We start from the raw sequence: 27,500 nt of genomic DNA on the forward strand, positions 1-27,500 counted from the left end.
GTGAAGAAAAAGAAGAGGAAGAGGAAGAGGAAGAGAAAGAAGAGGAAGAAAAAAAAAGAAAAAGCAGAAGAGAATACAAATTATTATATGAAACAATTTTAGAACTCCTCTTGCTTTGAGCTGCAGTTAAAAAAGCTGCCCCATGAAATTCACACCTTCAAGGAAGCCACATTAACTAAAAGAATGAATAAAAGCAATGAACACACGAGACAGAAATGGGGATATGTATTTTTTTTCTTAATTCTTAATTTACCATTTCTTAATTTTCCAATTTCTTAATATCTTGTGTCTACTAATGGAGACACTTATCATCACCTAGCTTTTGTCAAGTTTCCATTAATAAAAATGTGTTTTCCTTTTATACATTATTATGTCATTCATTAAGTGTTCATCACTAAATAAATAATAATATGCATTAATTTTTAGCATCTTTGAGAAATAATCACACTTTAGAATACACATAAAAAAACAATCAAACAAAAAAGAAAAAAGATGAAAACAATGACAGTCAATGCTATTTGCTGATAATGCTTCAGAGTATAATCTCATGCTTGAGCATAAATCCTGGATACACATACCATTTCCCAGAACCCATTTCCATCAATGGTTGAGTGATTATGTTCCCTTCTCACCTGACCAGAAAAATGGAGCCGCAGGGTCCTCTTGACTGACTCGTAAATCAAAAGAATGGAGAGGACAGTCACCATCCAGATTTTGAAGGTGTTGGATGTGATGTTGAAGTAAATGTGCTTATAGCCAGATGGACCTCGTTCATAGATGCCTGAGTCACATGTGGAAAAAATGGTGAAAATGAAAATCATAGATTTGGGTAGATTTTCTACTTATTGTTTATAGATTTATTATGAAAAATAAAATACACAAAAATGTCTATTAATTATTTAGGAAAGATAAGTTTTGTAAACTTGCCCTGAAATACTGTGAAACAGCATAGCCTGGTAAAACCCATCTAGGATAAAATGAAATCTAGAAAAGGGAAAATAGCCCAAATTTGTAATCACATATACAAAATTTTAATATATTGCTATCCCTCTTCCAGTAAGCCATACCTTTACATTTCTTTTGAGCTATGGTTTTTCAAGTTATCCCCATTGGGAATAATTGTCCCTCTCTGGAAGCTGGAAACTTACATAAAATTTCTCAAATACACACAAAAATTATATCATAAAACCAACTAATCTTTGCCTAATCTTCCAAAACGGCAATATTCTAAGAGTCTTTCAGGTACATGATTTCCGAGTAAGACACAATTTTCCCTCACAAACATTAAAAAATTCCTTTCCTTTTCTCTTTTCTTTGAAATAAAAAATATCAAAACATGATGCTTTGCTTACATCTGAATGGTCTTTCCAATGAAAGAAAGAACCCTAAAAGAGTATTCACCCCTTGCATAAAATAATAATAATAATAATAATAATAATAATAATAATAATAATAATAATAATAATAATAATAGTCACACACAAAAAAAAAGACGTTTGGTCATCTTTTATTTTTACAATCACCATTTTGTTAACAAAATAGTGTTAAAATAAAAAGAAAGCTCAGAATGTGTACACTGAAATAAAACTTGTTGCAATCTGTTAAGTGTTAGTTATATAAAAAAATATACAAAAAGAACCATTCTAGAAACCCACTTTTTGAATATTTCCTCAGGTAGATTTACTAAATACATATATAATAATCTGGTAAATAACTGATACATAACTGGCCATAATATGGAAAACTCAAAATATGACAAGGACAAAGGGCCACATTTCACTTTAGTATACAGTATACAGGCCAGATAATCAGGATTCAGTGTGATGAAATGGTTATATGGTTGACATAAAATGCAGGAAGATATTTCATTCAAAATCACAATGATAGAAAAAAAAATTGATTGTAACAAATAATCTTAAAAGACGGGAGAACTGGCTTAACCCTTTGCCAATGGGGGCATGTACGTGCTTGGACTATCTGCCAGGTGGCATGTATGACCTTGCCATGAGTTTTTTTGTTTTTTTATATATATACATATATATATATACATATATATATATATATATATATATATATATATATATATATATATATATATATATATATATATATGTGTATATATATATATACATATATATATATATGTGTGTATATATATATATACATATATGTGTGTTTGTGTGTGTGTGTGTGTGTGTGTGTGTGTGTGTGTGTGTGTGTGTGTGTGTGTGTGTGTGTGTGTGTGTGTGTGTGTGTGTGTGCATGTGTTTGCATTTGTGCGTGTGCGTGTGCATGTGCGTATGTGTGTGTGTGTGCATGTGTATGCGTTTGTGCATGTATGTGTGTGTGTTTGTGTACGTGAGTATATGCATGTTTACATGTACGTACGTGTATTTGTGAGTATTGCGGGAGTGGGTGGAGGTTGAGAGTGTGACATAGATGTCCAAAATGGTTAAGTCAAGTGAAGGATCAGGGAAGAAGAAACGAACGAACGAACGAACGGAAAAAAAAATCACGTATTTATAAAAACACTCAACAAAAAATTATATCTATATGGAAGTGGTAATATAAACCTGTTGAAACTAAAGTTTATCTTATAAAATAACTTGAAAAAAATGCAAAAGAAAATACAACAAAACCTACGGTTTCAACTCCATGATACCACACACTGCTTATTTTATTCAGACTATAGAGTGAATAATGATCAACTATGGAGTATATAACAACAAAAATATCCTACAGTCTTGATTTATCAGAAAATATGGCAAATAGAGACCTTAGAAAATAATAATACTGAAAATACAACATAGGTTCTTAGTATTACAAAGAATAGACAAGGGATGCTGGTATTGGGCATGAGCGGTTGCGCATGCTAGAGTGACAATATGAGCCCACGGCAGCAGGGCCCAGGCCACTATGAATACCACCCGTCGGCAAAGGGTTAATTAATCATGTTAGATGGGTGACTGTAAGACTGAAATAGCAAATGAGCTGTAGGCTGCACATAGGAGCATGGCGGGCCACATGTTTGACACCCTTGCATTAGGAAATAATATTTCAAGCCACATTTCAAGCAAACAAAGGTTCAAACATTTGAATTCCCAGATGATTTTCCTTGGATTTTCCTCTTACTTATTGTTTACTTATCATCATATTTCACTATAATCCATTCAAATCTGGTAAAAGGAGGAACACTGGACATATTTAGTATCACATCAAAGATTACATGCTATAGAATCCATTAGGTGATGTGAAGCTTTGGTGTGGTGGCCTAGATAGTGTTAAGTGCTTGCATGCCTTCTTACTTGCAGCTACCACCACTGGCTAGCCTCCCCTACCAGTTCACAGCCTCTCCATCATCGAGACTTCTGCAGTGCCTCCTTGTTGCCACCCATGGATACTGGGCACCTTGCAGTCACAGGCTAGCAAGAGGAGGCCCCATCAATGTGTGGATATGCCCTGGTTCCGTACCAACTCCTGCCCCTTAGCCACCCTGGGGTAATTTGGTGGCTCGGGGGAGGTGGGCCTTGCCAGCCCTCCTCCCCACAGATAACTCACTGGCAATGCCTACAATAAATGGATATGCTGTCCCTCCCACCCAGCAAGCAATGTGGGCTGTGGGTCCTGTCGGGAGGGTAAATGTCGAGGCGCCGTATGGGAATGAGAGTTACTTGTCCCGCTTGCACCCTGGCAAGCGCCAACCCACCACGAAGCTTGTAGGGAACCCTACAAGTGGATGGGGGGCCCACAGCCTACTGACCCCTTTTATTTTGGGCAGCGTCGGCGGGAGTGGCAGAGGTGGCGTACACTCGGAGCGATTGCCCGAGGCTAAACCTCAGGCGAGCTACCTGTGTAGGTGCTTGGTACATTCGGTCCTTGCGGCAGGAGGAGTGGTTACCTCTGCTATCGAGGGAATTGGTGGCTGCCCTCTCGGAGGTGAGAAGACCTTGCAGTGGCATGATCAGTATGGATGGGTACACCTACTACTGGTCAGACTGCAGCAATGGTCATCACCTCCAGGGAGTAGCCATAGCCATCTCCAGCCAACTTCAGTCTTGGTAGTTGAGGTGACACCGGTTGATGAGCGTATTATGGCATCGAGACTGAAACATGCTTTTGGATTCATGTCTCTTATTGTTGATGTTTGCAAACTCGATGTGAAAGAGGCAATCTACACCAAACTCTCATTCGTGGCAGAGATGAATGAGAGCTATTCGCACTATTCTTGTTCTGGACAGATACAGTGACCAAGGAGATCGACCACATTCTTGATAGTATGTAATGGAGGATCCTCCAGAACTGTATAGTTTACCGGAGTGCTAAGTTCTGTGGCACTGACCATAGGCTGGTTGTGGCTACCCTACAGGTCCACTTCAAAACTTCCTGTCCCTCCAGTGGCCACTCTAAGGTGTTTCACTTGGACAGACTGAGGGAGGAGTGGGCCTGTGGGTTCACCATGGCAGTCTCTGATCGATTCACAGAAATTGATAACCTGATGGACCCAGCTGCTCAGTGGGAGTTCTCCAAGCATGAAACACTTGAAGCAGTGCAGGAGTCCACTGGTGTACGCCCGAGGGCATGGCAAAATTCCATCTCCCTGGAGACACTGAAGGCCACTGAAGCATGTCTCATGGCTCGGCTGAATGGCAATCAGGTCTTGCGTCACTTTTTGGTTTGAAGGGCTCAGACACTGCTGAGAAGGAACAACGAACAGATCATCAGGAATCTTGCTGAGGAGGTTGATGGCCATTTCTTGGTAAATGACCTTCGCCCTGCCTACCAAGCCCTGAGAAAGCTGAACTCTAAGACCTCCTCGCAGATGACTGTAGTCCGTTCAGTGGATGGACAGATCATCTCAGATCCTGTTGGGGTTTGTGAATGCTGGGCTGAGTATTTGGAGCAGTTGTACCAGGTAAACCCTCCAACCGTTAGCTTGGATGCAAGCTATGTCACAATACCTGTGCAGGACCCACCCATCAACGAGGAACCTCCTACCCTAACTGATTGCTAAGCTTAAGAGTGGGAAAGCCTCAGGCATGTGTGATATCCCTGCTGAACTTCTAAAGGCTGGGGGTGAGCCTATGGCTCGGGGTTTGCATGCAGTCTTGACTGCCATCTGGCAGTCTGGTACCATTCCCGCTGACCTGCTGAGGTCATACCAGGCAAAGTTTTCACCCACATTTTTCTGTAACAGATCTGCAACCACTTACTAAGGCACCAGAGACCGGAGCAGTCTGGATTCACTTCTGGCAAGTCCACAATAGACCGTATACTAGTGCTTTGAGTAACTGTGGAACACCGCCGTGTGTTTGGTCGCGGGTTGCTTGCAGCCTACATTGACCCCAAGAAGGCTTTAGACTCAGTGCATCGTGAATTGCTATAGGAGATTCTGAGACTCTGGGAAATTCCATCACAGATTATTGGCCTAATAGTAAGCCTATATACCGGTAATGAAAGTGCTGTAAAGTGTGGTAGGGGCCTGTCAAACCTTTTCCCTGTTAATTCAGGGGTAAGGCAAGGCTGTGTCCTTGCACCAACACTTTTCAACACCTGCATGATAATGGGCAGAGCTATTAGCCAAAGTCAGTGTGGAGCAACACTAGGCAATATCAAAGTCACAGACCTTGACTTTGCCAATGATGTTGCTATCCTATCTGAGTCCTTGGAGTCACTGTTGGTGGCTCTTGATGCATTAGCAATGAGGCAAAGCCTGATGGGCAGCTTGATGAGACCTGTCACAAGGAATTAGAGATGGGCCAAGGACCTGCCTGGAGACTCACCATGAGGACCCTCATGCTTGGAAGTGAAGGGTGGATGCGGCCATGTGCCCCAGTCGGCGTTAGCCCCTTGAAGAAGATGATGATGATAATACATGAGGAGTGCATTGTCAATTATTATTACTCCTATTTGTTTATAACATTCCCTATACATATTATACATATATATATATATATATATATATATATATATATATATATATATATATATATATATATATATTTATTATATATATTCATATATTCATATATTTTTATATATAAATATATATATATATATATATATATATATATATTTATATTTATATCTATATACATATATATATATATATATATATATATATATATTTTTTTTTTTTTTTTTTTTTTTTTTTTTTGGGGGGGGGGGGGGTGAAGGGTTAATATTACTATTCCATTATAATAATAACAATTCAAAGAATAATAATAAAAAAGTGATAATTATGATGATAATAACATCAATTATAATAAAAGTAATAGTAATGGTGATAAGAATAAGAATAGCAATAACAACAATAATAATAATAACTATAACAATAATAATGGCTTGCGGTGGTCTCTTGCTTACATCTGATGGCAGCGGTGTTCTAGAACCTCAACACTGATGCTAATTCACCTACCACCTCGTACCTCACCGACGCCTGTTGCTGATCCATGCTATCTACCGACAAGCTACTCCTGTCAAAGTGCCTCCCTTAATGGCCAGCCATCACTACGAACTCCTTTACCCTGTGTGGTGTTCGGCTCACCGAACGCCACACTCGTACATTACTTAGAGAATTGTGAACACACACAATTCCTGAGACAGGGTCCACCAAACACAGCTGTCGTGCTGGTAAAGAGATTATGCGATATGCTTACACCACGGCTACAGGAGCGCTTGCTGGCAATCCCACAGCCGCGGTAAGCATCGAGTGTCAGAGAACCAAATGAAACAGCCATAAAAAGCTGACACTGCCGGGCCATATATGGATTCCATATATGGCCTGGGCGAAGCTAGAACTTCGCAAATCTCAATATTGATGATTATCACCACAAGTTAATTTTAAGGCTCATGGCTGTAAACAAAGGAATTCTGCGCCCGCCACACCGAGAATTACGCTCATACAATTGAAGTACCCGAGACACGCACTGTTAGGTTATACTTCATTCGTTCGTTCGTTTGAGATTTGCGAAGTTCTGGCTTCACTCAAGTCTTCATACACATGGCCCGGTCTGTGTCAGCTATTTATGGCTATTTCATTTTACTCTCTGACACTCTATGATTGCCAAAAGGTGCTCCTGCAGCCATGATGTAAGCATGCGGCATAATCTCTTTACCAGCCTGGCAGCTGTTGTGGGCGGACCTTGTCTCAGAAATTGTGTACTCACAATTCTTTAATTAAGTAATGTACCGTGGCGTTCAGCTCGCCACAGTTCATGCAACACCTGTCTCCATGGTCAATTGTCTCTATGATCTGCCCATGTGCTATAGTAACCTAGTCTGATTCTGTGAAGAATGACTTCAGTACCTCTATTGATTGCTTCAGAGAGTGCCAGTGGCTCATAGCCTGTGGCATCTGAGTACCATCTGGCCGAGGGGGAGGATCTCGTTTTCTCTCTGTGAAGTTGCAGGAGGAGGGCACAAGCTGTGGCATTACACTTCTGCCTTAAGATTTTTTGGCTCGGTTTATGATCATGGGATTTGGGGGTATACCCCTGCCAATGTCAGCTAGTTTGTCAGCAAGCTCATTCCCTCTGATGCCTGTGTGGCTAGGGACCCAGTTTATGACTATTCTTCTACCTTGAGCAAGAATCCTCTGTGCTATGGTGAGGACAGTGGTCAGGAGGTATCTACCTCCTGACCACTGTGTTTAGGTGAGCTTTGCTGTAGACAGTCAATGGCTGCCCTGGAGTCTATATGTATAACCACTGTCCTTCCCTCAGGGATGCATGGGCTAGGGCTCCCATGACCGCAACTGCAATTGCCTGTAGTGAGGAGGCGTTGTCTGTTACCCTCATGGATTGTATTGCATCCCTTGCTACAAAGCCGGAACCTGCAGTGTGGTTTGAGGGATCGATTGATTCATCCATGAAGTAGGTTCTACTACACGGAGGAGTGATGGCTGCAATGACCCTCTCAGTTTCTGCCTTTAGGCTAGGCACGGTGTATTGATCATTTTTCCTTGACAAGTGCCCACGGCAGGGCTTCAGTAAAGTCGGGGTCGGGGGAGTCCATGCCCTTGGCAAGTAGTTGCTCTTTGAGCTGATAGCATATCAACATCCTGGCTGTGTGAGGCAGCCAGTTGTTTGCAAACAGCTCGTGGTCTTGTTTTAGGTGTGTGACTATTTTTTGTCTCATGTATGTGTTCCTGGGAGTTTGGATGACCTTTGAAAGGAACTGAGCTGCCATTAGATCAATTCCTGATTCCAGGGGTAGAAGGTTTGCCTCCATGAGAAGGTTGAGGGTCTTCCTCCACATTGGGGCACCCAGACTGATCCTGGCAGCTTCATTTTGAACTGTCTCCAATTTTTCTCTTAATCTAAGCTTTAAGGCAATCAGTGAGACAGGAGCATAGTCCACAATGGGATGGATGGCATGTACATAGAATGATCTTAGTACTTTATTTCTAGCTCCTATGTGTCTCCCAGACATTGCTCTCATGACAGACAGTCTTGCTTTGGTTCAGTCAACCATGTACAGGACCTCCTTTTTAAAGGTGAGGGTCTGTTCAATCATTACCCCAAGGTACTGGAAGACCTGGACTCATTCTAAGTCCATTCCCTGAATCCTCAGACTTGTGCCTTGAACATTGTCTCAGAGCCTTGGCTTTGGATTTGGCTGCAGAGATCTTCAGTCCTGTCCTACAGCCCTCCTCAGATACTAGATCCAGACAGCGCTGAGCTTTACTTAGGCAGTGTGGTCCAGTGGAGATAACTGCAAGATCGTCTGCATTGATGATCTTGAACCCCACTGGGAGGTGTATGCTGAGGATGCAGGACATCAGGGTGTTGAAAAGGGCTGGACTGTGGACCCCACCCTGAGGTGTTCCATTTTCTAGAGGCATGTGCTGTGATAGGTGACCTTGGAATCTGACTTTGGCTGTTCTGTTCCTGAGATAGTCACCTATCAAAACCAGGAACCTTCCTCTGATTCCCTTCTGGATTAGGGTCTCCTGAATAGCAAGAGCTCCTGAATAGCAAGAGGACTTGCTAATTCAAAAGCCTTCTCCAGGTCTAGGAATACACAAGTGACAATACTGTTTTTGCTTATTAGTGTAGCTATACTGTGTGCTGTGCTCATGGCTATGCTGTGTGCTGTGCTCATGCCCCATGAAGGTGTTCATGTGGGGGTCCCATTTTCCATTGGAGTCAGTTTAGTGCCATTCTCTCGGCCGTCTTGCCCAGACAGCTGAGGAGAGAGATGGGGTGGTACTTCCCTGGTTCCTTTGGTTTTGGAATGGGAACTATGATAGCCCTCTTCCAGCTCTAGGGTAGAGTGCAAGTTTCCCAGGACTTGTTCATGAGTTGCAGGAATGCAAGCTCACCTGCCAGTCCTAGGTGGGAAATGATGGGGTATGAGATCCCATCAAAGCCCTGGGCTGTGCAAGAATTGTTTTTGTAGGTTTGTCTTAGTTCCCTCAGCGAGAAGATAACATCCGAGTTATTGGGTTCGGCTGCCTTTTCTCCAATGAGCATGTCTGCCTGGTTGTAGGCGTTGTTGGTTTGCTCTCAGCTACTTGCTCTCACAGAGAACACCTGCACCAGTCTGCCTGACTCTTTTGGCAGCTTCCTTGGCATCCCTGACTGCTTCCCTTAGGCAGGCTAGGTTGTCAGGGGTTCTTTGCTTTCGGAAATGTTTTCTAAACATGTTCACTCTGTGGTTGACTTCCTTAATCTCGTTATGTAAGTACCAGGCGTCTTATAACTCCTGGACCATGGCCGAGTTTTAGGTACAGTCTGTGAGGCCACTTGATTTATGGCACTGATAAGTCTGGCTTCAAGCCACAATCCGAATTGACAACCAGATTTTTCACTACATCTCCAATGTTTTTACCAGTTGGTTGGCATTGTCAAAGCCTTCAGGTTTAGAGGGAACCTGAAACTGTGGAAAATGCCTAGGGGGTCCAGACTCACCCTCAGAGTCTGTCTCCAGCCTGGCTCATTTTGGAACACCCTTTCGGCTTAAATTCTGGGCTGTGGTTGTAGGAACAGCAGCTGTTTCGGCTGGTTCAACTTGTGCTCCCATCTCGGTCTGAGGGCTACTCCGAGGTCTTCCTGATTTGGCTGCTGGCCTGGAGAGGCCAGCACAAGAGTCCATCTGCTGGACAATCTTGTGGACAGACATGTTTTTGGCTGATGTTGTGTCCATTTTAGCAGCAGGTCTCACAGAGTCAACCTGTGCTTTGCATTTTCTCTTGCCACTAGAAGCCATGTATGGCTTCAGAGTGACTAGTGTAGTCTGGGCTTTGCACGGTTCATCAACATTTGTATCTCTTTGTTGTGGGGGGTTTGAAATGCTTGCCATAAAATAAGCAGTTATTTCATCCTCTCATGCCCCCACCCACCACAGAGACCTACAAGATAATTGTCTGGAACCCTTTCTTCCTCCCTCTCCAGTGAAACAGCCACAAAAAGGCTGTATCACCTCAAAGATGGAGCTCTAGTCCTGCACCTCAAAGAAGAGGTTCCAGTGGCAGGACCATGAGTGTGGTTAGATTATCACCGCAAGTTAATTTTAAGGCTGGCTCGTGGCCGTAAACGAAGGAATTCTGCGCCTGCCACACCAAGATATTTCACACACTTGCGCTCAATATGATTGAAACGCCCGAGACGCGCACTGTTAGAATTAAGTTCAGGCCCAGCTGCCTTGTGTTCGAAGCATGAATACTTGCCTATTTAGCCCAAAGATATGGAATTCTTGTCCAAATAATTTTTCTCTCTTCAATATGATGGTACTTTACTGAACTCGTTAATCCTAACAAATCCAAAGTAATTAACACCTCACTTGACACATTACCCTTCTTGTGACAAATTGTTCTTATGCTCTTATTTTTCATGCAACTTAGTAAGATGATTGACAAATACATTATTATCCTCCTCCTTAGCCCTTTTACTGGCCTGCTACACTTATATTTCAGCTTCTGAAGACGATGTAACTCTCCTCGCTGCTGAATGTTGCAACCCAGTGCGTAACCTACACCACACCCACTACCCTGGAACGCGGCGACCCAAATGACCATAGGATCACCAGGAACCATCTGTAGATACTGAACAGAACCTGTATCCCTATGCCCTACTGCAGTGTTTCAAACATTGCAGACGGCTCAAGAACGAGCCTTGCGTGTGGTCAAGTGTTGTCAACAGCAAGATCAGATGGTATACTTCAGGCAGCTGTCCTTCTCCTTGGGCAGACGCAGATGCAGCCTGGCTTTCTCTTTTCGCATGGGAGTAAACATACGCCCTTAAAGGGAACCGCTGCATAACAGGACACGTTAGTAAGACAGAGGGAGAGAGACATGGCAGACAGGCCAAACCACACAGGGTCCAGCTCCACCACTTCGTCATCAACCAGGACATGGGGGTTGCTTTGGGGGTATCATATCTGTCTTCAACAATAAACCAACAAGCTAAGACCCCTTTCATTGATCTGCCCAAGTCCATCTCTCATCTCGTTCACATCTGGTGGCTTGAGGTGCTCTTGCTTACAAATATTATTATCCTTAACCCTTTTCCGATGGGTAGTATTCATAGTGGCCCGGGCCTCGCTGCCGGGGGCTTATATCGTCGCCTTAGCATGCGCGACCACTCATGCCAAATACCAGCATCCCATGCCGTTTCTTCGTAAAACTATGAAGATATGTTGTATTTTCAGTTTTCATTATTCTTTAAAGTCTCTACTTGCCAAACTTCCTGATAAATCGAGACTGAAGGGTATTTTTGTTGTTATATAGACTCTATAATTGATCATTATTTGGTCTATAGTTCGAATAAAATAAGCAGTGTGCAGCATCATGGAGTTGAAATCGTCGGTTTGTTGCATTTTTTTTTTGTTTGTTGCATGGTAAAAATGAGAAAGTGTTAAAACCGACTTGATCACATTTTCACTGGCAGAAAAATAATCTTTTGCCGTGATTGTAAAAAAAAAAAAAAAAAAAAAAAAAAAAAAAAAAAAAAAAAAAAAAAACTCATGGCATGTCCATACATACTCTATGGCATGTGCGTACATGCCCCCGGGAGATGGTCCCGCCATGCCATGGCATGTGCGTACATGCCACCCGTCGGCAATGGGTTAATATCAATATTAATAAGAATAACAATAATAACATTATCATTATCATTACATCATTAATATCAACAATAATAACAGTAACAGTCATTAATTTTTTTTAGACATAGTAACCAACTCCTTAGTGACTAAGTTGTGGAGCCATCTATAAGAAAATAAAAATAAAAATAAATAAAAAACAAAACTAATGACTTAATCCAACTGCCATGGATTTTTGTTCTGTTCCCTGCAGTTTTTTGTGAATTTTGTTACATACAGATGGCTCCACATGAGCTCAGCCAACAAAGAGTGTATCAGTAAGCCCTAGTGACAGATCCTGATTTCCCCATTCCTTGAATTGGCAGGAAAATATTTTCTTCTTTTTAATACAGTTGCTTTCGATACTGTTATTATTGTCATTGATGTTATGATTATTAAATTGTTATCAAAACCTTGGTAACATTTAAGACAATGAAATAATGCAAAAGATCCTTTCCAAAAGTCAAGGAAGAGGATAAACTGGGGAGATAGGAAGGACTATAACCGACTCATTGGTGACTAATCACTTGCAGAGAGCCCTCTATGTGTAAATACAATAAATAAACTTGTACTACAATTGGCATGGCATGTATTCGTGCTGACTGGGTTACATTTGGTTGATGACCACACATCCCCATTCTGTGAGCAGTCATTTTCTCTATCTAATATTCACATTCACTTATGTTTCCTTATTATTCCTATGAGCTTCAATTTTATTCACTTTATATTCACATAATTTACCTTCATTTCAACAAAATTTTCATTCATCTGAGCCTGCTTTCATCTTCATCTTCATTATAACACAATGCCTTGCCTCATTTTCCTACCTCAAAATCCTTCATCAAATCAGCTCACCTTTGAAGATGGTGTCCCAGCATGAGCAAGAACAACCCTTGCGGTCCACTTTGTAGTTGAACTCATCCCACAAGTGCGAGATGATTCCCAGGTGAAAGAATGGTAGCAGGACAGGTATGAGGAAGCCAGCCAAAGTTCCTAAGACTGTGGACTTAAAAAACTTTGACTTGTCTGAGCTGGAGCCATGAATGTGTTGAGGCAGTTGGTCCATCTGTTAAAGCAAATGTTTTGTATGAATGCTGGGTACTTTCCAAGCAAACTAATCTTCTAAACATGAAAGTTTAATTGCTAACACTCAAAACAAGATTATTTAAAATAACAATAATCCTTATACATACTACATGTAATATATGTTCTAAATAAAACACCACTAACATATAAAAGACTTCTTGATTTTAGTACAGTGCAGTACAATTCTCATGTAGTATGAGAATTGTTATCCACATCCATACATTATGGTGAAGCAAGGTTTTGTGGACTAGAAGGGGCTTAGAGAGAAGACCCCCCATAAAGCCTGTAAATGCAAAACTGAGTATATCTACTTGGAATATATTTTGGTATCTACTTTAAGCTAACTCAAAGCTGAGCCTTTCAAAAACTGACAGCTGTTTTTCCTGCATTTTTTTCACTGTCATCAGGAGGTTTGGAGTGGTAGGAGCATAATGCCTGGCAAGTTTTTTTAAGCTTCACCCCACAAAATGAGGCCCTTCTTTGAGTAGCTATGTGAATGACCAACATGGGACGAGTCTAAATCTTTATAAATGAAAGCATACTAACTACCCTTACCTATTCACTTTCTATAATTTTACCTCTTTAAGTGTCTTGTACATGTTCCTAATACCTGTGGCTTTCACTGCTTGGCCACTGAATCCACCTAATGTTCATTTTATAGATCAAGCTTTTAGTTACATATAAGTGGCCCACTACAAAAAAGATATTGGACGATTTAGTTTCTAAAATATGTATAAGTACATAACTAGAGGACGAGATGAGAAGACAGGGAGCCAAGGAAGTATTGGCATTGTTTCCACCTATTTTACCACTATAGTAAATACACATAAAGTATAAAAGGAGAATTCTCAAAATGCATGGCATGTACATCCCCACAACAACTCCATTCCTAAGTAACTTTTATAACTCTTTAGAAATAAAATAACTTCTTGTAATATATGGCATCTACATCATCCCTAAAAATAAACCCATACGCATTTTACAAGGCAGAATCAGTAACAAATAAATATAAAAATATACACATATGCAACATGAGTCATGTATGGAGTCTGTGTATAGTAGTGTGAAAACAATGTTCTTTTAGGAGTCCTGTAGGGGAATATAGCTGTACTAGACTCAGGCATTAGGGAGTGTATCCTATACCAGCCCCAGCCAAGAAACAAAGTTGTTTGATGCTAAAACTGCTAACCTCAGCTGACCAATGATGTCCGGATCTTACAGTGTAAGTACAGTTAAGTAATAGGTAGTGTTATAAATATGAGTATTTCCTATGTCTTTCTTATACACCATAGGGAACCCTACACAGAATGGGGTTACACTCATAATCTACATAAAGTAGCAGTAATCAAGGAATTTCTTAATAAGAACACAATACCCATACATTTGTGTACTAGGGTATTTATTCACTTTACAAACTTGAAACTCTACTCCTAAGAGACTGGAAGTAATAGAGAATGGATAATGATTTATAATGACATACTAGAATATGCATATATAAACAATTTGATAGTGTGCTTTTGACCATGGCACTGTAGACAGGAAAAAGTGATATGGAAATACCCTTGTGTACCACCCCTTTCCCCCAAGTGTCCCTCTAACAATATTAAGCTGTCTCACATTTCAGTGTTTACAATTATCTTTTGATTATTTATATGTGTAGATACATATTTTATTCCTTTATTGTTCCCTCTCTTTCTTTCTCTCTCTCTCTCTCTCTCTCTCTCTCTCTCTCTCTCTCTCTCTCTCTCTCTCTCTCTCTCTCTCTCTCTCTCTCTCTCTCTCTCTCTTTCAACTTCTATGGTAGTGGTAAGTTTGAGCTCTACAGACAGCAAAGATCAAAAATGGCCTTTGTGAGGTTGGAAAATTGGTATGCATTTACATAATGGCATCTCTAAGATAGGGAAATTCTAAGACCACTATCAGAAAGAGAAAAAAAATATATATATATTAACTGATATATGAAATAATCTGCATTAAGCTAGGGCATGAAAAATCCATGAAAAGTCCCCAAACTTTACCCATGACTATGACCAGCCTTATCTTACTGCACAGTGAACTTGGTATGCTATCTCTACACAAGTAGGTCATGATGTTATGACCAATCATGGTCCCTGTCTTACAAAATGCACTGTGCTTTTAAAGTATATACTGTATTTAATGGCATATAAAGGACACTTTTTCCTTAAAAAAAAAAATCTTCTGTTTTGTATGTGAAGGTGGCACCATTTTTTTCATACATCATGTCCTGTATATTACTAAGTACACATTTTTCAAAATGAGAAATATTTATTAAAATCATGCATCATAGGTGAAGTTTGTTAACAGTGCTACTTGTGCTCTGAATTCTTTCACAATACTGTGAAAATTATCTCTTGACCCAATGCCATTAGGAACTCATAATGTCCACTGTAGTCTTGTTTTGTGAATTCTGTTTACAAATACATGACTTCACAAGTTTAGCCACCAAGAAGCCCATCAGTAGGCCTATATGACCTCTCCTGATTTCCCCTTTCCTTTTGTTTATATATATTTTTTTATACTATTAATAACATTACTGTTATAATTATTATCATTTCACATTACAATATTATTAACAGTATTACTAGCAATAAAATAAAATAATAATAATTTAAAGAATCATGGAAAAGACAAAACAAGTGAAATAGGTAGGACTGGTAACTGACTGCTCAATGACACTCATGGAGTCATCCATATAATAAACACATTCGATGAACACAGTGACCATGGCATGTACATGCCATTCTCAGCAGCAATGGATTGATGAAATATGCAACAGTCTTTTAGATACTGTATTACCAAATTCTGTGAAGTGTATTAATATGCCCAAAGGAAATAGGAGATTCACTACCTACCTAACAATCTACATTTCAAAGTGAGGTAAACCAAATTTGCCTCTTTAAATGTCCCGAGTACTGTAATGGATGAAGCAGTCAGATAGGAAATCTGGCAAATCAGAGGGGGTCTGGGGGGCATAGCCCCTTGCTGGGGAAATACAGCAATCAAGACCATGTACTCATTAAATCCTTGAATCTGGAGGCTTCACTGGCCACATGTGGCCCAAACTACAGGAAGTAGGATTATTTGTGCAGCTTTTAGGACAATAAAACTCATGTATGTTGATAAGACTCCATGCCTTCCCTTTGCAAAGTAATTTTTTCTTTTTCTGCATAGGCATTTTTTACTTTTTTTGCCATTTTCCAATTTCTATATTTGTCATTTGATTTGCTTTATCCAGATGATAATAGACTTTTTTCCTTGCACAGATATGACATTTCTCAAGGCAGACCAGTCCATAACTCAGTGCAATAAAAATAGGTAACATTTTGTTATTTGTACTCTTCCAGTCTCCTGCATTAGTCAATATAGTGATTGATTATTACATTACTATATATGTGTACTAGACAGGTATCCATCATACCAAAAGTGTCGCAATTGGTTACACAAAGGTATTGTGAAAATTACAGAGAAACCTAATGCCCCAAGTGCCATTACATCACTATACAGGGACAGTCAGAAATGCAATATAACTGATAATTCGTAATTTTCATATCTCCAGGTTGTCATATTCCAACCTAATCTGCAGTTTATAAAGCAACGCCAATCACAACTGGGGTAAAAGCATCATCATTCTCTCAAGTGCGAGTCGAAATGCCAATCTGTAATTACTGTCACGCCAAAATGACACCTGTCAGAGTGAACAAATCTCAATAAATAATTACACATTTCCATACCGTGTCTGCTCGAACACCAACATCTAACCCAACCATCAATACCTTAAAATGAAATAGACTGCCTCACAGTGTATTACAGCTCCAAAGAGCACGTGAGTGTATGTCCACAGACAGATCCTCGATGGGCGTCCACCTCCCGCGAGCGCCGACGTTGTTTACAGTGGGCGCAGGAGGAGCTCTCTTCCAGGGCTCGCTTGTCGTTCGTTGTCCATTCTCTGCTCCTCTATCTTTCGTTCGTCTGCTCCTTTTGGTCCTTTATTTTCCTATCATTCTCTCTATCTCTGGCTCGTGATTTGGTATGCCTAACTGCATGATGTTCTGTGTTATTTTGAAAAGCGACAAGGCTTGTCTCTTAATCTATCCTTATGTATCGTCATTATGTCCATTATCTTTGGGTGTTTTGATTTCTTGTCGTTAGTTAATATGTTGCTTTGTGTTAAGGATGGAGTGGACACAACGATCGCATTCTTTTGTAACAAATAAAGTTATTTTTGTCATTATCTTGTTTTATTTATACTGTTGTCTGTTTGCATTCTCATTGACTTTGAACATTTAATTGTTTTCAAGTGGGTTTGCACTCTTGTGTTCATATGGGTGTTAGTTTATGCCTTTAACTTTGTATAATTCATACTGTTATAAAATATGACTGCGGTTTCGAGTCCAGTGCCGTAGGTGTCCTGCATCACGAAACTGGATCCCAAAATTTAAATAAATTATTGTATTGCTGATAATGACATGGCTAAAGTTCTGGTCACTATGGTTGGGAGTCTAAATGTTTTGTGTTATCTATAATTAGTTGTCAGAAAATCAAGATGATCGTATGATAAGGAATCTAGTTAGTTTCGATTTACAATAAGTTTTCCATTTTAGAAACCAACTGGATATGGATAATGTCAGGACTAATTTTCTGACTATTGGCGATAAATAACATGATATCTCATTAAATCTGCAAATGCACTGAATTCGATCATTATCTTACATTACATGTTAATGATATATTACTTATATTCGAAATTATGAGACTTTCAACTTCGTGGCACAATCGATAACGCGTTTTCCTTGAAAATAAAAGCGCTATTTCCTAGCACGACGTGAAGATGTACGATAATATGCAACAATGCACACACACGACACACACACACACACACACACACACACACACACACACACACACACACAAACACACACAAACACACACACAAACACACACACGCAGACACACAAACACCACACACACACACACCCACACACACACACACACACACACACACACACACACACACACACACACACACACACACACACACACACACATATATATATATATATATATATATATATATATATATATATATATATATATACACACACTTAGATCTAAAAATTCGTGAGACCAAAAGTTAGGTGATTTATGTTTTCTATTGGCTTTGACGATTCTTAATATTAATAACAATAACAATGATAATATATTATATTATATGATAAGTATACTGATAATAACAATAGCAGTAATAATAATAGTTTTGACAGCACTTAAATGGCAGGGGGCATAGATGGGTTCTGTTTATGTTATGATATAATGATAAAAGTAATAATAAATGAACAGCAACCAGAAATAATGTTATTTTAAAAAAAAACGAGGACGAATTTAACAGTGACAACGATAATGATGAAAAAAACAATCATGGAAATATTCATAATAAAGATGCATGACTAAGATAATATAGATAGGAATAATGGCAAGAATAACGACCATTGATGGCAATATCACTATCCCCATAAACGAAACTAAGTATGACTATCTTTCTCACAACGTACGATATCCCTATACGCCGAGTACGATATCAAATCGCCCAACGGTAGTCAGGTCCAGTCGGGGTTACACAGTGCTAAGAGGAGGTAGGCTTCGGTCCCTGGGACCCATAGTCGCATGTGATTTCTTTGTATTGGTTAGAAGTGTGTGATCATATATTAGAGTTTTGTGTTGTATATAGAGGAAGTGTTGTATTGTTGTGAGTTTCGAGTGATGACATAACTACTGCGGTACGTAAAGGATAAATAACCGAGGTTTTCGTAATAGGACAACCCAAAGAAATGGATAGTGTACTAAATGGCACTGAGTACTATATGCTTTCAGTTGCATCCATTTTTGAAAGCTTGTTTATTCTTACTATCTTTTCCTTAAAGATTGTTGAGACACGTGATATAATTAAAAGAGTGACTTATTAACTTATAATGAATCTAGCGCTCCAACAACGTTCGAGTCACAGACGATTAGGAAGGTCAAAGGTGTTATTGGTTCTGTCATCATCATCACCGTCTTCACATCATAGTCACATCCATAGCCATTATCATTATCTTCACCATTACCTAATCACCATCATTACCATCACCATCCTCCTACCCTTCACCATCATCATTATCATCATTATCATCATCATCATCGTCATCATCATCGTCATCATCATCGTCACCGTCATCGTCATCGTCATCGTCATCGTCATCGTCATCGTCATCGTCACCACCACCACCACTCTCTCTCTCTCTTTCTTTCTCTGTATGTGTATTTATCTATATATCTATCAGTCAGTCTCTGCATCCATCCATCCATCTCTGATTTAATTGCAATGGTCGATCCGTAATTAATGAAAAAGTAGTCAGTACAAGGCAGAACAAGGTTGATTTGAGTTACATAATAATAAACAGCAACGTCATAGTCTCGGAAAGATATATAGTTGTTTTGGCTGTACTATGGGGTAACGGTATGTAAATGATAATATTACTGCTTGCGGTTATGTTTAAACGTTAATTATTCGAATGGTGTATCTGTTCTATTAACCGTTTTTTCCTGTATAATCAGCAATAAGTAATAGAGAAATAGAGAAAGAGAAGAGCGAAAGAAGATGGGGAATGGAGAAGGAGAAGGAGATAGAGAGAGGGAGAAGAATATAGCAGTTTCTAGCGTGACTCTTTTGGGGAAATGATCCATGACTTGCATGACGCTGGGATCCTCGTGTATGCTGGATTGTCACAGGCTTAAAGGAAACTTATGATCAGCGTCTGTGCTTGACTCTCTCTCTCTCTCTCTCTCTCTCTCTCTCTCTCTCTCTCTCTCTCTCTCTCTCTCTCTCTCTCTCTCTCTCTCTCTCTTCCTTCTTTCTCTTTCTCTTTCTTCTTCTCCTTTCTTTCTTTCTTCCTTCTTTTCTCTCTCTTCTTTTTTTCTCTTTCTTTCTCTCTCTTCTCTCTCTCTCTTTCTCTCTCTTCTCTCTCTCTCGCTCTCTCTCTCTCTTCTCTCTCTCTCTTTCTCTCTCTCTCTCTACCTCTCTCATCTCTCTCTCTTATTGTCTCTTCTCTTCTCTCCTCTCTCGTCTCTCTCTCTCTCTCGTCTCTCTCTTTCTTTTCTCTCTCTCCTCTCTCTCTCTCGTCTCTCTCTCTCTCGTCAGCTTCCTGCTATGGATTAAGGATTATCTATCTTTGAAGAAGAGCAAAGTTGGTACTAAGCACCTACAGTGCTATGGCGAATTAGAACTAGGTACTCCCAAGGGTGGAGTATTGTCCTCTCTTCTCTCTCCTCTCTCGCTCTCGCTCCCCAAGGACAGAAAAACAAATGATAAAAAAAACAGCAGCCGCCTCCCCCCGCCAACTAGCCCCTCCAGCCCCGCTCGTATATGTGGGGGATTCCCACACTGCGGAGGTCCAACAGTGGTGGCCCCCTGCAGAGGAAGCCATGGCACTCGGCCACAGTACCAACACCAACAGGAGTTCCAGTTCCGTCAATTCAAGTATCAGGCAACAGCTCAGCACTGCTGCAGTCACAACCCCTAGCACCACATGCTTGCATCAGCTTCTGCACCAGCTTCGACCATCTGCAGTACTCAACCTGAGTTGCCATCTGCTGCACCGCTTAGCATCATTATACAGCTCAGCCCTCACTGCAGCATGACAAACAATAGTCCAACGGAGAAATTAGATCTGCTACAGATGCTCTTCGCAGAATGGAAGCGATGTGTTTCATGATGCAACAGCAAATGGCACAACATCTCACGTTCAGGAAAGATGTTTACGTTCCTCCTCGTCAACAGCACACCTTGTAGTGGGCCTTGGAATGGTCAAGTAACATGTCTCACAGTAATCTCCTGATGTATTACCTGGAACATAGACAGTTTACAGAAACGCAAGCCACTCTCTCCCGTACCTTCACTCCGAAAATGTTGATGCGTGTTGCCTTTCAGGAAGTCCAAACTAGTGCTCGTTATGTCTAAAAATTGCATGATATACATGTATGACAGCCAATATTTGCTAATATCCGTTTGGCATTGCATAAAGAACTCAATGTTCCATGAAAGTGATTGAGACAATCTGAACAACACCTGCGTTGAATACTTAGTATTAACATTTTTTCTTTTCTGATGGTAATCTATCACCATCATTAATGTATACAATCCACATGAAGTGGAGTGTGCCTCACTCGCTTATACATAGTGTCTTACGTTGTGTGGGGATTTTAATGCTCGGCCTCCCTCTCCTAGGCTCCGAGGGAAAGTACCATTGCAAAACGGTAAGGTTATTATACTCTCGCCAAAAATCTAGTGACCCATACACCTTTTTGCCCTTGAAAAAACTCATTATCTGGGCGCAAACTGGCTATATAGCATCTATACAATCGAGCACACACTAGCCAAACCACTGCAAGTCATCCCACTCTTAGTTAGTTGATCACTGGCATTAAGTATAACTCTTTCCTTTTTACAAAAGATCCCCACCCCAGACACGCCTTCGTTACCACCTGCTACTAAATATCATGATGATTCATTGAAATAATTGCCTGCTGGTATGAGACTTTACGCCTACCGAGCCTGGATCACTTTACTGAAACTCTCTGTCAACAGTTGCAACATCATTACTCGCTTCAAACTAACGCCCTGCAAAGCTCGGGTCTTATCCCCGGTGTCCATAGTAACGTTCACACCAACTTGAACAAAGACACTGAGATAAATCTTCTTAGAAGGCTCATACCGATCTACAGTACGTCAACTACGACCACCTGGGAAAAACCCGTACTTGCTAGGGATCCTTGATTTTTTTAGTAAAAGATCAATGAGTTAACAGAAAACGGGAGAAGATTTATGCCTTGCAGAATCATTGACTCCATGACACCTGGTACGGTGCATGGGAATAAGCAGATTAAGGCGAATACAGGCAGTATACACCCAACCCCATCCAGATAGGTAGCCCTCATCTCTCCTTCAAAAATGTGTGAGGACTCTTCTATTGATCGTCTCCATTATCCACACACAGATGCTCCCTTTAAAACAGCCATAAAACGAAATTGATTATCAGTGCACCTCTTAGATGATCTGATTCACCATTTCCAAGGGAAGAACTCCTTGCAGCCATTAAGACTAGCAAAATCCCTGCACATGGGGATGATGGATCACTTATGACTCATCCGACTTCTGCAAAGGTACAGTAGAGGGGAAAAATCCTCTTCTTGATCTCTTCAACTTACTAGCACAGCAGCATCTTGCCTACCACTTGAAACCAGCAACCATCATTCCCATCCCAAAGCGCAGGACGGCCTGATTGAATATAGACCAGTATCTCAGACGTCCTGCCTGTCTAAAACCTGGAAAGAATCCTCCCTTATCTCGTTTACCCACAGATTCAAGGACCTGATTCATCATCTGTCTTTTGGCTTTTCCTAGGGATAGGAACACAAATGTGTTTTATCACAGACCTACGTGGAAGTTAATGCAGTCTTCTTACTTCATAGATTTTAAGGGAGCATCGGACATAGCCTCCCCTACAGCAATCCTCCATGACTACCTTCTTGGGAGTTCCGGGCAAGCTTCTGCTAGGGATTAGCTTATCTATCTGTTTGCGCAGAGCAAAAGTGTGGTAACAAGGCACCCTAAGTGCTTATGGCGAATAGACTAGACACTCCACCTTAGGAGTATTGTCCCCTACATTTTATATACTTTATCCACTCTCTTTACAAACTCACGATGAGTTAGGAAACCTATGCAGCATCACATATGCTGATGGATTCTTATTCAGTTATTTTGATAGGGGGGATTACATTCTACGGCGGTGCAAAAGTTTGCTGCCCTCGGTCTCATATCCACCCAAATCAAAACTAAGTATTTTCGAGATCTTGTAAACTACCTTACCTTCCAGGTTAGGAGACAAACTGATTGCAAGAACGACCAACCTATAAATATCTGGTGTTATGGTGACCAGTCTCCACCTCATGTCCTGCAGCTCACACTTTCCCAAGGATTTGCTCAAAAACAGCAGGAAACGTTTGCCTTGAGGTTTATAACACCCTTGCCATACATAAGTAACAGATAATGCCTCCCTGCGAGTTCTAAGTTTGATGTATATCTCCCTTTTCGGTCGCATGATAGACGATTCAGCCATTCTTGTTGTTTCACCAAGTCCCTCAAACCCCTGAATTTTTACAGAACAAGGCCATGAATTATACTTGTGCCCTGCTCTGCCAAAGTTCTCGTCATGAGGAAAGAGCTAGACCTCCCCGCTCTATTCACGTCGCGTCATCCAAGTTAACACATACTTGGCTCAGACTCCTGCAGATTCTACCCCGACCACAAATCTCTACATATTCTCTCAACGATGATAACTTCTAGATTTTAGTCATACCCGCCCTCGATACTCCATCTCATACATTCCCAACTTAGAATGTAAAACTAAACTGCTCATATCTTATGTTCTTCATGTTGGAAAACGCAGCTATTTAAACATTCAGTAAGCAGTACTTACTGCTCCTTGGCACAGACTCATGTACATGCTTATATGTACACTAACGGCCCAAATCCATTGCTTCAAAAACGGACTAACAGCCCTTACTTGAAATATATCAGATGGCTACTACATCCCCCTCATTCATTCCCCCACTTGCAAGTCTACTGGATGCCTCCTTGGTCCCTCATGGAGCACAGTATTAGGTGTAGCTAATTCCTGATATAGTTTTTGAGAAAGTGTGTGGTATTTCACCACTGGACAGCACAACTGATGCGAGTCAGTACCATATATCATGCCCTTAAGAAAGGTATGAGCAGCAGCGACACTTGACTTGTCTTTACTGAAGCCAGGCGCTTTCCATAGCTCACTGCGTTTTAATGCAGAAAACATGGTACTAGAAATATCCTTCCCGAAATGTCTAACTATCAGAACAGGTATCCAAGGTGTCCACTTATACTGAATACCCTCTCATATCGGAATATCATTGTGACAGAGCGATCGTTAGCCAGATTCACTTTCTCCCATGAAATCCATTTATGTTGTGCCGCTATCTCTCCATCATGAAATACGTGTTATTAGCTGTCTTCGAGATTATGAGGGTCAGTATGGACCACTCATAAGATGAAAAAAGACGAAATGGTAATATTTGGCATTGCGAAGTATTGCTGGCACATCAGATATAGATCATCCTATAAAGTCCTATCATGACTGTCGCGAACTGCAGGTTGCGTTTAACTAGACACGCATAGATATCATACACATACCTTATGTCCAGGATGCATTTTTGGAGGCAAAAACCAGTTTCATATCACCACGGCAACTTGGCAAGACGCCCAGTCGCATAATCTTACCATTCTACAAAAACTGCATCCGTATCGATCATAGTACTGTACACAGATTTCAACTTGTATGATGTTATATTAACTTTATTATAGACACTGGTGTTGTCTTTGACATGATTAGTGATATAAAAGTTTTTTTACCACCCAAGTGATATTTTTATATAGTGATATTAGCACAGCTCATCAGGCATGTATATAACAATAATGTTTGACTAATAGCCCTCTACACGAATAGAAGCACAGCCAGTTGGATAGATACTTTGGTATCTTACCCTGGCTTTTTGCAGGCATGTACACTGTTCTGTAAATAATTTATCAAATTAAATCAACTCTCTCTCTCTCTCTCTCTCTCTCTCTCTCTCTCTCTCTCTCTCTCTCTCTCTCTCTCCCTCTCTCCCTCCCTCCCTCTCTCCGTCTCTCCTCCCTCTCTCCCTCCTCCCTCTCTCTTTCTCTCTCTCTCTCTCTCTCTCTCTCTCTCTCTCTCTCTCTCTCTCTCTCTCTCTCTCTCTCTCTCTCTCTCTCTCTCTCTCTCTCTCCTCTCCCTCCCTCTCTTCCTCCCTCTCTTCCTCCCTCTCCCCCCTCCCTCTCCTCAACCCCCCCTTCCCCTCCCTCCCTCCCTTCTATCCTCCTCTCTCTCTCTCTCTCTCTCTCTCTCTCTCTCTCTCTCTCTCTCTCTCTCTCTCTCTCTCTCTCTCTCTCTCTCTCTCTCTCTCTCTCACACCACACACACACACCTACACACACACACACACACACACACACACACACACCACACACACACACACACACACACACACACACACACACACACACACTGGTATTACGCATATTCTGTGCGGTTAGTGTTTAGAGTATACTTATGATTTTTTTTCGAAGAGAGGGCCTAATCTCCTCCCCCTCCCTCCCTCTATCTATCTATCTATCTCCCTCCCTCTCTCTCCCTCTCCCTCTCCCTCTCCCTCTCCCGCTCTTAGAGACACACAAACGCAAACGCAAATTACAAAAAAAAATATTCAAAACAATTTATACAAGTGGTATTACTGAGGCAGTGTTTTAGTACTGTTATTGTTATTTTCATTATTACTCATTGTATATTGAAGCTATAGTCAGTCGCTGGGTCAAAGCGGGTGGTGCGGTAAGTAATTTTTTTCAAACTTCTTGACTTATGCTTGAGATCTGTGTATGAACTGGAAGCTGCGACTTTCATTTATGAATTGCATCATTATGTGGGGAAGAAGTGTGTCTTAGTTAAACATTACTTCTGTTTAGAAGTAATGAAAAGATGTGTTGGCGAAAATATGTATTTTATATTACTGCTCAAAATTTTGTTTTTGAAAAAGTGAAGTTTAAACTATTTTTCACTTTTATGTTGCCAGATTTTCTCTGATTGCGCCTTTTCGGTATTTTTGAATTGGCTTAATCCACTTGCAATTGAGCTGAGGTAATGACTGAAAGTGGCCTAGTCCAGAGGCTCAGTTTATCTGGGTCAGTGAGATTGACAGTCGTCTTCTTCAGAATAAAATCTGCCACGTGAATCTGTATGTTTTATATCTACTTTACTTAAGTTTAATTCTGTTCATATTTATGTTCAACAGATATGACTATATGTTCCGCATGCAAAATATGGATCTGCGCATGTTTTTTTAAAGATTTATTTTCGTTAAAATCCGTGTAATCTGTTTCAAGCAGAATAGGACTCGGCCGCATGTAATTATTTTTACATTGCTTTTCCAGCTGCCATCGTCGTCCCATACCCTACTGATGGCACCAAAGCCGACACTCGGCCGTGCGAGGCCGACGCACCTTCGTTATAAACTTACGCCACTATTCATTACATAACCTGCAGCATGCATGCGGCACAATACCTTCCGCTGCATTTACCGGTTCATTCGCTTCCAGTCCGTAGGCCGTTCCGCAGAGGGAGGCAGCTTTAAATATAGACAAATGAGTTCCTATCCGGCACTGGAGAAGAGATCGGCGAAGCGAGAAAGTTAGGCGACACCTCGTCCAAACAGCGATATAAACTCTTGCTTGTTTTGTTTCTAAACCGCAGTGAATTTAGGAGTCAGTCATAAGAGCACTCCATTCAAGGACTTATTCCTCATTAAGTCGTAGGGAATACTACTACTAGAACTACATTCTTATTTGATTTGGTTTGATTTATTCTTTTTATAACTTGAATGTCCTCCATCCTGCCCGATAGTCATGCCCGCGCCGCCATCTATTACTTCCCCGAGAGGGTACATATCGCATTCTCGTCCGCACTGCTTTCACTCGTTGAGTCGCGTTCCAATGCGGCTCTCGGTGGTGCTGCTTCATAGTCAATTCCGCGGGAGAGGCCCGGGGCGCACTGGTTGAAGGTTTCCCGGGCGCGGCTGACCAGACTGGAGAAGCAAGAACGGCAAGTGACACCACGTCTAAGCAGCTTGTCAATATTATTCCCTGACATGACATCCGCTGGCATAGTATAGAAAGACAGCCTAAAGACCATTCCCTCTGAGGTTGGATGAAATAGTGTTGACAAAATTCGTTCTTCTATGTTTTGGATTATTGTTGAATACGCATTAGACCATCTTCATTTCGCCTCTGAGCTGCTGGAAATTTTTAAACCCGATGGCAAGGACCCGAGACTCGCAGGTTCGGGTCTCCAAGAAAAAGCTCTGGCCACGTGTCCGGAGTCCTCGTTCACCTGCTTCGACTGATCAGCTCACCGTTGGGGGTCAATCTTTCGTCTTCCAAAGGCTTTGCAGTTGGCTCTGCTGTAACGCTAAGACAAATATCTTGCGTTTTGGTTGCTGCATTTTACACCTCATTATGGCGAAGACAAGTCATCCTTTTTGAACTGTTGCATGACCAACATCGAAGGATCCACGTGGGCCCAGGCTGGGTAGACCTTCCACTGACCAGCCGCACCGAAGGGCCGTTGCATCAGTCAGTGCCTGTTTGATAAAATTAGATCCCTTGATTTTGAGTTTCA

General features: G+C 41.0%; 2 protein-coding genes across 2 annotated transcripts in view; one reads left to right on the forward strand and one right to left on the reverse strand.

Annotated features, from left to right (window-relative positions):
* LOC119597748 overlaps window positions 1-17,263 on the reverse strand; it is a 33,731-nt gene extending 16,468 nt beyond the window's left edge. Inside the window, exons 1-3 of the mRNA XM_037947358.1 lie at window positions 16,962-17,263; window positions 12,937-13,147; window positions 633-781 (exon numbers count right to left, since the gene is read on the reverse strand). Coding sequence (XP_037803286.1) covers window positions 633-781; window positions 12,937-13,147 — 360 coding nt within the window. The 5' untranslated portion in view covers window positions 16,962-17,263. The remainder of the gene's footprint in view (window positions 1-632; window positions 782-12,936; window positions 13,148-16,961) is intronic.
* A 1,518-nt stretch (window positions 17,264-18,781) lies between these two features.
* Window positions 18,782-27,500, forward strand: part of LOC119597866 (short-chain dehydrogenase/reductase family 16C member 6-like) — a 9,419-nt gene continuing 700 nt past the window's right edge. Inside the window, exon 1 of the mRNA XM_037947522.1 lies at window positions 18,782-18,818. The gene's annotated coding sequence lies outside the window, so the exon portion shown is untranslated. The remainder of the gene's footprint in view (window positions 18,819-27,500) is intronic.

This window comes from Penaeus monodon, chromosome 40, assembly GCF_015228065.2.
Source record: "Penaeus monodon isolate SGIC_2016 chromosome 40, NSTDA_Pmon_1, whole genome shotgun sequence".
NCBI lineage: Eukaryota > Metazoa > Arthropoda > Malacostraca > Decapoda > Penaeidae > Penaeus > Penaeus monodon.